Source organism: Tubulanus polymorphus, chromosome 3 (genome assembly GCF_964204645.1).
Source record: "Tubulanus polymorphus chromosome 3, tnTubPoly1.2, whole genome shotgun sequence".
Classification (NCBI taxonomy): Eukaryota; Metazoa; Nemertea; class Palaeonemertea; order Tubulaniformes; family Tubulanidae; genus Tubulanus; species Tubulanus polymorphus.
Genome location: NC_134027.1, coordinates 4,138,049 through 4,151,843, shown reverse-complemented (window position 1 = coordinate 4,151,843; position 13,795 = coordinate 4,138,049). Strand labels below are relative to the sequence as shown.

At 36.1% G+C, this 13,795-nt stretch overlaps 1 protein-coding gene across 1 annotated transcript in view; it reads right to left on the bottom strand.

Annotated features, from left to right (window-relative positions):
- Nucleotides 1-313: 313 nt before the first annotated feature.
- The window catches only part of LOC141902924 (IQ motif and SEC7 domain-containing protein 1-like), a 75,503-nt gene continuing 62,021 nt past the window's right edge, over nucleotides 314-13,795 (bottom strand). Inside the window, exons 3-13 of the mRNA XM_074790892.1 lie at nucleotides 6,695-8,221; nucleotides 5,907-6,068; nucleotides 4,945-5,026; nucleotides 4,658-4,865; nucleotides 4,269-4,408; nucleotides 4,053-4,178; nucleotides 3,863-3,962; nucleotides 3,652-3,773; nucleotides 3,310-3,526; nucleotides 3,174-3,223; nucleotides 314-2,452 (exon numbers count right to left, since the gene is read on the bottom strand). Of these exons, the coding sequence (XP_074646993.1) occupies nucleotides 2,249-2,452; nucleotides 3,174-3,223; nucleotides 3,310-3,526; nucleotides 3,652-3,773; nucleotides 3,863-3,962; nucleotides 4,053-4,178; nucleotides 4,269-4,408; nucleotides 4,658-4,865; nucleotides 4,945-5,026; nucleotides 5,907-6,068; nucleotides 6,695-8,221 (2,938 nt within the window). The 3' untranslated portion in view covers nucleotides 314-2,248. The remainder of the gene's footprint in view (nucleotides 2,453-3,173; nucleotides 3,224-3,309; nucleotides 3,527-3,651; nucleotides 3,774-3,862; nucleotides 3,963-4,052; nucleotides 4,179-4,268; nucleotides 4,409-4,657; nucleotides 4,866-4,944; nucleotides 5,027-5,906; nucleotides 6,069-6,694; nucleotides 8,222-13,795) is intronic.

Sequence of the window (13,795 nt, the reverse complement as noted above, 5' to 3'; positions counted from 1 at the left end):
TTGGTTGGCTGGTCATCTTAGTAGATTTCCAGAAATTTGATAGTTCAGTAAAATTCTAATAGATGGCGAAAGTAACGTAAATCTGGTGTCGGACTCCAAACGCTGTTTTATAAGTTACATCGAATTGAGTTGCAATCGAGACTCAGAATTTCAGGTCGGACTCACAGGCTCGTAGTAAATACTTTGTTTGATATCAGAAGTGTAAACTTTTGACACTCAATCAGTAAATTGAAAAATTCCTCCATGATGAAAATAAACCAGTCGCACATAATCAATCTAAAAATTAAAATAAACACTAAACCACTTTGCTTATTATTGAGATTTTTATTTTACTTTCTATGATACACTAAGCCACAAAATGCCATTAATACATCAACACTACAAGGCCAACAAAACATAAACATCCATAAGCCCATGGGGCCTGCCATGGGTGTGTCTTATCCATCAGCCTAAAATGGTTACCAACATTAACCAATTCTAATACACATCTTCACATATCTGAACTTTTATTTGCTTGTATTTTCTGAAACTGTGATGCATGGCACGCATAGGAAATTCTGTGATGATATAATACTATATGAAATATCTGAATATGTATTAGAATGTGTCAATGATCTATTATGCGAATCAGATGGCACTAGAGTACATGTAATATTAAAGTCTGTTCATCCAATGGCAAAATAAGTTACATTCTTTCTATAATAATATTAATATTCATAATATAATTGATATCGTTACATTCTTTATTTACATGGAATTCATGTTTACGCGTTATCAATAGAGATGCCATTCCACAACATAGGTTTAAACAATGAAATACAAATTGGTACAGATTATACATATATAGATTATGAATGGTCTTCAAAATGGGCATTTTATACTTATTGCACCCTTCTGTATAAATATCAATTGATGTACACATAACATTATGATCTAAGATCTTACAATAATTGTACATCGCGTCTGAAGATATATACAAGTCATGCGAGACATTTGTACTGCATTTGACTTTAAAGCCAAGTTCTTTGAACAGTATATAACCTAGATACAGACTTCTTTTACTATAATTAACCGAAGTGTGTTGGTCCACGACAATGTGAAGGATGATACTCGAGCAGCTAATGATACAAAATACAGCGACTATGAAATTCAGATTAAAATTTTCATTATAAAGTGCACGAAACATAGAGAAAGAAATATCTGACGAACGGACATAAAATCAACATTTGAACTGACAACAATGATAAACATTTATCAAAACATTTCATAAGCCTACTATCAAATTCAGGCCCAACTCAAAGTATCATGCAAAACACTTGTAAAAATCAGGACAACATTCATTTTAATATCTTAATTCATTTTCAAAGTTATTATCATTATATTCATTTCTATTTCATAAATATTTGTGAAAATAAATATATCTATATACATTCTGTACAATCAGCCCACATCCAACTTTCTAACTTTTAGTTCTTGCATTTGACCAGTCATTGAAATGAATGCGAAAGCAAAAAGAATTTCAACCATTTAAAGATGGATGCAGAACCACGTCTAGACACACCTGAATTTCATGATAAAGTGACTAGAATGCCCAGCATACTTCATATACATTTAACGTATATTCAAGTACTTGCATAAACTTATCTGTCCAGCACAGAATTTCATTCATATACATTTATTTAAGTTATCATCATAGACATAACTTAAATATTCAATGTAATCCAGAAGGTAATTTATTCTTATACTAAAACACCAGTAAAATAATCGATTGGATTTGAACATTATGGTCAAATTTTGAAATAGCATTGTTGTATTATCAGTTTTGTATTATATAATGGTTACGTTAGACCTACACCAACAGCTGAGGTCATACTTCATTCATTATAGATATATCCACATCTCTGGTCTAATGCGCACGGTTAATGCTACACAATAATATGTTTTTGAATAATTCTGGGTTGACATCCAATGCAATCATAAAATCAACATTCGGACATTTTACATATACATATCATTAAGTCTCTCATTAGCACAATATGAAAAGCAGACACAGATGTAATTGCCACACTGTCTACTACACACAAAAGATAACTTTTGTTAGCGAAAGATGAGAGCGAAAATCAACTACTGGAGTAGAGTATCTCCGACGAAAACAACGATTACGTAAGATTCTGAATATTGATTCTATCATCGTTAATGAGCACCGACTGATTAATAAATACGTGATTACAATCCATATGTAACAATTCTAAACTTCTGTGCCATCTTGCGCCAGGTGCATATGCACTCCTCCGGTTGGCTTATTTTTAGTGGTGACGCTGGTTTTCTTGTTGAAGAATTTGAATCCGGAACCAGAAGAGCTCGTCGAAGTCGTCGAACTGGACTTCGATATTCTGGGAGGTTCATCCTGGCCGACTGTGCTCACCGATGTCGTCGATGTCTGCATCAAAAACTACAAATAAACAGAAATATTTTCTCAAATAAAAGAGGAACAAAGATAGTGTATTTAATTACATTCAATCTAACAACCTAATGATGATTTTCAAAATTAACCAATCATTCAAACAATGATTTCTCCAGATTAGACAAGAAAAGCAGGTTGAGGATTGAACATCTAAAGCTTGAAAACAGTTTCAATAACGAATGTGTGTATGAAAATGGTAACCACAGCAATCAATACAAACGGAGTGCTATTTGTTCTAATAATGTTCCTAAAACTGAAGTTTAATGAAAAATCCCAATAACTCTGAAATCAGTCCATCAAATCGAACAACATTGAAATGAGAGCAGTAGGCGATGAAGGTAGGAATGATGGAACAGCTACGGAATCTTACCAAGAGATTAGCGGACAAAATTGGAAATAGAATAGGCTGAGAGAAGAAATAGAGAAATGCAACTATTATTTCATTGTAGGTGAGGACTTTTTAAGTCATAACTTGACAGAATGGTAGCGTATATGTCATCACGTTGTTGAGATATGATATTCAATGGGCTATACAAAGCAGCTCTCTTAGAGACTTATTATGTAAAACCTGATTTATTAAGGTGTTTTTCAAAGCGGTAATGCACAACCGATGATAAGAGAGACGACAAAAACAACTTGATAGCAATAAAAGCACTATCACTCACAAATAGATCAAAGATTAAGAAGACAATGTGAAGATATAACCTACCATGCCACTGTCTAGTGAGCCACCACTCCCTCGACGCTGCTGTCTACCATCTAAAAGCGATAAAAAAATGATTAGCTTGATTTAGAAATATCACAGTATAGAAAATGTCTGCTGAACATTGAGTGATTAAACTTACTTTCTGAGAGATCTATGAGTGAGTTAGAAAGTGCTGATTTCTTCAAGCCACCACAGTCAGGTGCTGACAGTCTGTTATACACAGAGTCTCCTGTGCGTAATAAGTCCATATCAACTACCCCTGAATCGCTACTGATTCGATTCATATCGAAATTCTTCTGCGAATGTTTCTGTTTGTGTAACTCTTCCTCAATACGCAGAGCTTCCATCTCATTCATCTGAAATAATCGCAGAAATTCATGATGAATCCAAGAAAAATAAAGTTCTAGAAGCAAAAGTTAAACTTGATGCGTGAGCTGACGTTCTTGGAGAAGTGACTTTTTGAAAATGTATATCTATATACCTCCATGATGCATTCTTTCAGATCCTCCACAAACTTGGATCGATCATGTTCATTCCGCGCGTTAAATGTAATGAGCACTTTTCCATCCAGATTATTTGTGAGTCGTATTCCGTACTGATAATCTGAAATCATAATCAATAATTGTTGACACGCCAAGAACTGATATATCAGAGACTCGTCGATGAATTATTTAATGCGATCTGAAACTTACGAGGAGTTTCATACAGGTAAACTTGCATTCCACACAACATGAATGACTGTCGGAAGCTGTACGTGATTCCTGTCTTTTTCTTAGAGAATATCTTAGTTACCTGAAATGATACGCATACATTTATCGATAAGTACCGATAACCCTCGGTTTCAAAGTTAAAACATTTGCTGTCATCAATTAGAATTCTTACCAGCAGCAGGTCATTAAACAGGAAGACCTCTCGTTGATGAAGACCGAGTTTTTCACGTTTGTTCGGGTCGTGAACTTCGTACAATCGACAGTAACAAACCAAACGTCGATGAGGTAGAGCCAATTGCTGCAAGAACAATCAGAGACCGTCATTGAGTATAGATCGAGTTGAATAAATGTTTAATGAAGATTTGGAATGAATGTGTAATGAACATACCGGTCGTTTCCCAACTACAGATTGTTCAACTTTCATTACTTGAGTCGCGTGATCGGAGCCCGGTTTGAATTCATGTACTCGCACGCGGTCATAAACACCCATCAGAAGATCCCTGTCTACATCTTCACCATCATCAATACCTACAATAATACAGTCATATAACATTCGATATGAGTCTTACGCAAAACATCTTCAGGAACATCTTATCGTTGGCACATTATAGCCTGTATAATACGCATCTTTTTGTCCGACTTAAATGAAAATCCGAAAACCGGAACGAATTCAACATTGCATGTATGATAAAGGAAATGGTGCAAAACGTTTAATATGACTTATGCAGATTCGGCTTATATATCCAACTTAAGTAGGCTTGACTCTGACTTGCATACCTCTGAGATTTTTGATGAAATCATCACCTTTCATGCGTCGCTCTTGTTTGATATTACAGTTATGAAGATCCGTGTTCAGCATAATAATAGCAAATGCAAGTAGGAATACTGTGTCACAATTCTTGAATTTCTTCACTATATCAGGGTTGCATATACAGTAACGGTGGGCAAAAGCCTCCATAAGGCGTTCTATTTTCTGCGCTTCACCCTGAAAAAAATGATATACAATGTTAGGTATACAGGAATGAGTGGTGCAATGCGTATTACGTTTATGTATTAAAACCTACCGGCATTCTGAAGAACGTTTGGAATTTTCGAAGTGCCACATCGATTTGTAAACCTGACAAATCTATTTCATCTATAAAATAGCTAAAAAAGAAAATTGGAAGTTGTAGGTGATGATGAGTAGCCGAGGCATATACTGGTGGTTTAAATACAGGAGAACTTAACAAGAGGAAACAAAGCAGAATAAACTACTCTTATAAGACATCTTTGGTTTATGAGGTAACTGTGAAGGATACCGGTGACCATGTTTTAATAGCGGTGTTCAAATAAGATAGCAGTTTGCTTTGTGATAATGCATTAATTTCATCTTGTTAAACACACCCATAAACCTGGTGCAGGGATCAGTACTGAGAGGGATATATCATGCAATAATCCATTGTCAATAAGATTGATATTGATATTGCTGCTATGTTAAGAATATAGTTAGAACATAAAATGTGGACAAAACCGTTTGGACTTAGGCCATACACTTGTTAAGCTTCCAGTTAAAACGTTCTTTTCAGGGCTTTTCCGTTTGAAGGCTTTCAATCCTTTAACTGCTACCAATTGGCTTTTATCATCAATAAAAGTGAACATTTAGCCTAATCCTTAGGACTGTTGTATAGCTACATCGAACCATTAACAAACCCACAATTGTTGACATAATCTCATCTGCCATCAGATTTTATTCCTTCCAGGCTTTTTGGGTATTATTTTGTAAGATTACTCTTGATGGGCTAAAGCATCTTTCATCCAGAAATCAATAGGTAATCTCTAGTACCATTTGGCTCAACATATCCCAGAGGCCTTAACTATTAATCGGTCCCATGCTGAGAACTGACTATATAGGAAGTTAAACGGCAAAACCCATAAAATTAGGCAATTCATTCAACTGGAAGAATTGTATAATGAGTGCACAATTTATGAGAACACCTGCCCATAAACATCTTCAGTCTATATAGGTACCGTGATATCATATACTTACTCTAAAACTTCCATGTTAAATTGATTCTGTAAGTTTCCCAGATATTCACCAATCATTTGTTTACTGAGGCCCTTGCGTGCGATAAGAAACTTAGCTACAGCCGCAGGCACATCTTCGATAAAACACCGGTGAATCAAGTATAAAATACCTTTATCAGGTTTCCTGAAATGTAGAAAAGTACAACATCAAAAGCTGTGATTTAATTCTATTCAAAGCCTTGCTATACTGTCAAGGATAAAGAAATGCTTTGAAAACGAGTGATTATCTTTGATTATGGGGGAATAGAAGACTTTGCGCACGCACACAAAGACATGGAATTTTTTCATCGGGGTCAGGATGTCAGGTGTAGTCAATCAGATCAGGTGAACTTTACAACCTGAACCAACAAAGACATACTTCTTTACTTAACGCATTTAAGTGCATCCAGATTTCAACAAGCAACCTATACTCTAGTTTGAGAGTAAATATAAATATTATCCCAAACTAAATGACTTCTCAATGTGAAATGATGGATGAGAATATCTCGAGTTGTCTTCAGTGTTAGACAAGACATGAGTATAAGGCAAATACCGAACAATGGTCTTACATACATCGATGACATCAAAATCTTTCTTTATAGGAGACAATATTGACTGATGGAAAAGATAGGAATTGACAAGTTAATGCACTTAAAAACTTCAATACATCAAAATATCTTACGTAATAAGGTTAATTCAATTAAAATTCAGGAACTTAAGATCAAAGACGTAATAGAGAAGTAGGTTGAGCTAAGATCGAAAGGTACTTACTTGTTAAAAAGGTTTAATCCGATGCGATATTCCCGTTTTCTCTGTTTATCACTAACCCGAGGATGCGCGTGAAATGTACTTCCCGATTGTCCCTGGAACAACTGCGATGAGTCTGTACTACCCCGTACTGCCATGTTAGGCAGGCTACATTGTCTGTACCCATGACTGGTATCGCTACCGAGACTATTACTACCTAAAGATGCTGTATCTGAACTACGAGAACTACAGTATTCATATTGTCCATCGACGCTGTCCGGTTCACTAGTTTCTGATATGTTACTCATTCGTTTTCCGCCCTCAGATTTAATGCTATAATTACTATTTGAAGACGACGTCGAGCCACCACTTTTACGTTTCCAAATCGGCGATGCCTCCGGAGAGGATTTCACCTGTTGCATTAAAGCTGTGTCGGACTGACACTTACGATTATGCAGTCGAACGTCTAAGTTCTCCTGATATTTGTTTAAAGCACCTGACAGGGGGGTGAAATCGTCCACAGGTGTGCCGGCGTCTACGTGTATTTGAATATCGCTCAAGATGCTATCCTCCGAACCGCTTATATGGAACGACGCTAACTGACTGCTACGTTTCAAGGTGCCCTCGTCCTCGTCGTCGGATTTAGTCCGTTTTAACGTATCGGATTGATGATTGTTGTCTTGACTTTCATCGCTGTGGAAACTGTCGTTTAGAATATCCGTTTCGCGGCTTTCTAACAAGTTCTCAAAATTGACGCTATGCAAATCGACGCTGGGATTTATAGGCGAATCTTGAGGGGTATTACTCGAACTACTGTCATTATACTCGGAGGTATTACGATTGTTATTTGCCTCCGATGGAGACAGGTGATGGGAAGTGGTGACATTTCTACGATTATCCTTGATATCGATACCGGTAGATCGCTGTAACTTTTGATTACGGTGAACGCCCTGTTGGTGGTGATATTGCTTTTGGAATGATTGTTCAGATGACGGCGGTGTATCGTTATCTAAACCGCAATTAAAATTAGCATCGGTCGTATGCATTCTTTCTAGTTTCGGCGCGCGACACGTATCCTCTGATTTACCCATCGCGCTGATGTCCATGCTAGACAGGTTCTCTAATTCGGACCAGAGGGAAGCGCTTCGACCGTATTCCCCTAATATTCGAGATCGACGTTTTTCAGATTTACCGCTGCGCAGTTTCTCGAAGTTTTTGTTCATGCTATATTTCCTAAATGCTTGTTGTATCGTGACGGCGGCGCGTTTCGTTCTCAGTCGACCACCATATTTACGCTCGAGCATTTCAATCTGTTTATCGTGTAAATCGACGGATAATTCATAAGAATTAATCGACGAACGAGACTGACGCAGCTTCGCGTCGTCTTCTATCCGGAGTTGTGATCGCTGACGTTGTAGAACGAATCCATGGTGCGAGATGCTGTGCTGGTGGCCGATCGCCGATAGTTTCGGCGTACTTCCGTCGCACGGATAACTGGACAGCGAAGTCGATCGCTCAATACCTTTCTGTGCCGTGAGACTGGACAACTCACTGCAACGAGAAAAACATACTTACAATTACAAATCTATGAACCAATTCAAATTCAAAATAACTTTATTACACCTTCATATAATTACAAAGCATATCATTGCATGGTTCACTGTAATAAAGTACAGGACAGCAAACTAGAGAATATAAAGTGGACATATATATATATATATATATATATATATATATATATATATATATATATATATATATATATATATATATATATATATATATATATATATATATATATATATATATATATATATATATATATATATATATATATATATATATATACAGGAAAACATAATAAGGAGGTACAATATAAACTTCAGATAACAGTAGAGGTGGCCTTGTCCATGAGCTTCACCAGAGGGGTGTGGGGTGCACACTACCCCATTTCTAAATCAAAGTTCCACATTCCGGAAATTGCATAAGCGTTTTGCCTTCAAAGTCCAGAAAACGCCCCTCTCAAGCATCAAATACCAAAAATTAAGACTATTTAAGAACATTTAAGCAATTTCAAGGATTCGGAAATGCTCGTTTACTCTCAGCGTTCGGCAGATACGGCGTGAAGTACAGCATATATCTCTGCTTGTATTAGACCCCCTTTAAAAAATCCTAGTGAGACCCATGTTGTCATCTAATGACATTCTATTTTGGTATCCCTGTGAAGTGCCTCAAACCATTCGATCCTTAGAGCAAACAAATTAATCAAGAGAGAATATCTTCAAACGTAAAAATATCATCAGCCTAAATCTGGAGAAAGCAACGAGAGACTATTTTACTGCCCTGCAATGATTATCCTGAATGGTTTGAAATGTGATTTTCCATACATGTTGATTTCAGAGATGAGATAAAGCTTTCATACAACACATGTTTGATGTTCAATAACGTTGGAAAATGTTCATGCGTTGATAATCAACCCATGTATCTCTAGCTGATATAGAGAGAATCAGTGATAGATGTATGGATGGTGAAACTATTATCTTATACATATAATCAATCAAATCGAATAAATCCTCATCAAATGATTATCCAGAGATTTGGACAATAAGCGCAACAGGTACAGAAGCCAACTACGGACAGAATGACGTCAATGATAAGAAACTGATAATTGATCAGATATCAACTATTCATCCATGTATTGACGCATGCGTCACCGGAACACCAACGAGTTCAACGTTTTGAAGACATATTGCTGCTATAACAGAGATACAGCCAGAAAATATAACTAAATCCCTTCAAATTGAATGTGGTAGTTCTTACCTTGTCTCGACATACCACGTACTTTTACTAATCGACTTCTTTTGTTTTCTCAACGAAAAACGCAGAAGGCAGTGTTTACGTAAAATATCAGACATTTTGAAACGGCATAGCGAATTCCTACTATATTCACTGTACTGTAGGGGCAGGTGCAGTGTATGTATATGACTATATCTGTTTACTAATTTATATGGAAGCTTCGATGTCACAGATGTCTATGACTGCTTAATTGATAAATTCATGGTCCAAAAATACCTAAGCAATTGTGCATAAATTGGATTTGAACCATAACTATCAATAATTATATGTTTTTATGAGAAACTTGATATCTTCAGTTATAAACTATTGATCTACGATTCTTGATTTGTAAAATCATTCAACATATATATAACTACAAACTTTTCATTATGATTATTCGTTAAGAATATCTGCATCAAGAGTACTCACTTAATTTCCTTTTTAACCAGTTGATGCTTTTATTTGATAATTCCTTTACCCCAAAATATACAACCTGACACTATGCCCTTCATAATAATATCTTGTCTATATGGAGAACCAGTATGAAAACATACAGGTCGTCATTTGTTTGCAGCAAAGTCCTGTTTAGGCAATGGCCATCGAGCCATGAATTTGTTTATATACTGAAATATCCATTTCTTCATTAGAACAAAAACTCTAGAACGCTTCACTGATCTGCTCTTAAACACCTGGCATTATTAAAAGTTGGATTAATCCTGATCTAATTAAGAACTATAAATCATTACATATTCTATGTTAGTTATGAAGTTCAATTATGAAACAAGGGTAAATATTGGCATATATACATCAAGTTATCTCTACATATCTCTATTTTACTCACATGTTTGGCCTTAGCTACCACTCTCCCGATCAGTCTGTTTGTCAAATGACATTGTTCAGCTATGACTAAAGCGGGGATAATTAAATGATGGGGTATTCCGTATGACATCAAAATAAAATCTTCCTGGATTAGGGCTAATTTCGGATACCACCAACCTACGCATTCACTATCTTTTATATTCCACATAGGGGCCTATATGCCACTAATTAGACAATAGCTTCAACACTCAACAATAGTGAAAAGTCCTAACACAATTATCCAATTCAAGTGACACATTAGGAAAACAATTTCTGGTAGTACTTAGTATCACGAACCTATATTAAATCAGAAGTAAGTGTTAATGGTTTTACCTGACTATTCCAACCATGCTTATTCCTCAGCTGTTTGCCTCGATACTGATGCTGTGCTATCTGCTGTTGAGTTACTAAAGGCTAATCATTACGCGCGTATATAAACTCATAATCATTTAACAGTAATTTTATCTGTTCGAATGATGACCTGACACCAAACGCTCAGTCTCAAAATAATGAATAGTTCATCTACAGCATGACTGAGTAAAGTAATATTCTTATAGTATGAATCAGGATATATTTCTTATACATGATACTAACATTTCTTAGAAATAATTCTCTGGTGGTTTTTAACTAACAAAAGGCTACTATGCGATGAAATATAATCCGCCACTTTTCCCAACTGAACCTTTCAAAGAGCATTTTGTTGTGATGTGAGTTAGTTTTCGAAACCACAACTCCCAGACAAAATAATGGATTTATCTTTGTAGGGCTATTTCTAATCCAAACAATTCCAGAAAAAAATATTACTTGTGGCTTTCAGAAACCGTCGAGCGCAATAGGATTAGCTACAGGGGGTTCTCTGAATCTACCAATTTACCAAAGGGCTTCTATCTACATTTTAACTCATATTTGCACATCAAAATGTACAGCCCTGATCTGAATTTTTGGTGAAGGAGATGACTCTTTGTGTTCACTAAATGATTTGTTTCACCTGTCAGTCATGTGACTGCCATGTTGATGCTATCAGAACGTAGTCCTGCTTTGATAACACATGTCTAGCATAACATAATACTTGCCACAAAAAGAACATCAACCCCCACCATTGATAAACATAGAAGTGTGCACAGAGCCAGACACGAACAAAGGCAGTTTAAAACTATCGAAGCAGATGATACCTGACATGATAAAGATGAACATATATCACCTGATATACTATACGCCTAAAAAGTTATTAAATGAAAATGTTAGCAACTTCTCACATAACATATATCTCTACTGAATTGATAAATTTACCTGAAAGCTCTCGCTCGCCTTAAACTCGGTTTCCTATGAAAAGACGATTCCAGATCATCTTCATCAAAGTCTACTGACGGAGGCATTGTCGATATTAATTAACGCCCATGAATCAGTTCAACACGATGATAACTATATATTCCCAGATTATCACTGTTTTTGATCATCTATTGTGGTGCAAATGATCATAAAATCCATTCATATCCCGTGTAATCCTACTGTCCTACTGTTCACGTATATGTATTATACCTGATTATCAGGATAGAATTCTCCACTTAGCTCGTGAGGAGACAGTTATGTGTATGCCCCCTGAGAGACTGGTCTTGTACATTAGACTGGAGCAGGTGTCAAACCCTAGTGAATAAGGTGCTATTCAAATTAACCAATAGCTGAATAGACAGTAAGTCTGGATGTATCAGAATCTAAACGCTAATTTAGTGGAATTAGTAGCTGAACCACCTCACCTATTGGTTGCTAATTGTTAATGAATGAGTGTCTTTACATGAACAATGGAAAATGGTTAGTGCATGTTGTCCAAACTAATGAACTAAATCAGTTTGTACAACAACTTAAAACATAATTCAATGGGTTCAAAGGTCCTAGTCAACTTTTGTACTTCATCAACATTGTTATAGTAAATACTTGACCAAACTGTAGAAACATTCTGCTAATCACGAATTTGATTGGTGCATTTTGAAAACCGAAAAATATTTTCATTCAAGGGGTGTTGGACCAAAAATGAAAGATTACATCATCTGACCATCACTTGAAAACTCATTGAATATTGAAAATAGTCGATTTTGAAGAAGTTTCCTTCGGAAATCCCACTTATAGCCAAGCATTGTCGGGTTGCAAGAAATTATGCAAGCATATGCCGAAGAGCTGAACATATCAGGCAATGAACCCATAAACACTGTAATTACACCACTATATGGCAGGAGTCTAGGAGCTACAATCCAGGCAGGGATCCGACTAAATCTATCCGGTAATTCAAATGTGTTCAATTTATTTATACACATAGAGCTGACATTGTCAGCATCCCTCCCCTGCACTACAGATCACAGTTTGTACCATCAAGATGTCTCCATCAATGCGTTCAATTCAGATTTCAAATATAACAAATCATTAATATTACTCCTAACCCTGAAGGTCTGTATAGCCTGTTACTATTACTCCTTACCCTGAAGGTCTGTAGAGCCTGTTACTATTATTCCTTACCCTATAGGTCTGTATAGCCTCAAGCGATTCACTTCATAATCATCACTATATGAAGACTTGCTACAGTTAGAGCTAATGAAATATGATCGATCACTAATGAATATCGCTTTGATCAGTTGATTTTGATGTTACACCCGACGATCGTTCTCTGAGGAGAGAATGAACAAGTCGTTTTACCTTCCACGAACGCCAGGTAAATATCTATCATTTAATAAAGATTTGATCGAAGAATAACGTCATCAAAAAATTCATTTCGTCATCGGATTCCTCAAACACCCACATGATAACGGTATCATACCACCCTGATTCAAATATTCAAAATCTCGCATCGAATACCAAAGCCTTATATGGATCGACCTTTCTTGAAGAGAGCCAACAATAGTCAATACATGCAGCATATACTGAATACTGAATACCGCAATTAATGTAAAGAAATGAAAAGTTTTATCCAACTTGAGGTCATCGGGAGTAACTAATACCAGGCTTATAATTGTGTCAGTCTGTGAGATTATAGAGTAATTTTCACGTCATGAGGCCAGTAATGCTATAACTGACAGTAACCAGTTCGCCAATCTATATTCAAATGCAATATTCATATGGATAATTATGGCATCGACTACGCATAAAACCCAGTCAAGAACACCCACCTCAAGTCTACGACACAATTCACAAATAATCGAGTATTATTAGGTTTATTGGATTCTATAGTTAATGATGTCATACGCATAAGATGCAAGTCATCTTAAAGCTATTTACTTCTCACGTCATTAGAATTCTATTCTTCCGCAACTTCTACTTTCTATTTTGGACTGCAGATTAAAACCACATCGCAATGCACGATGGAGTCTCTATGAAATTGCTCCTTGTCGCATGTTTTCCTTATTTGGGTCGTTGAAATACCACCGAATCATAGAAAGAATCTTC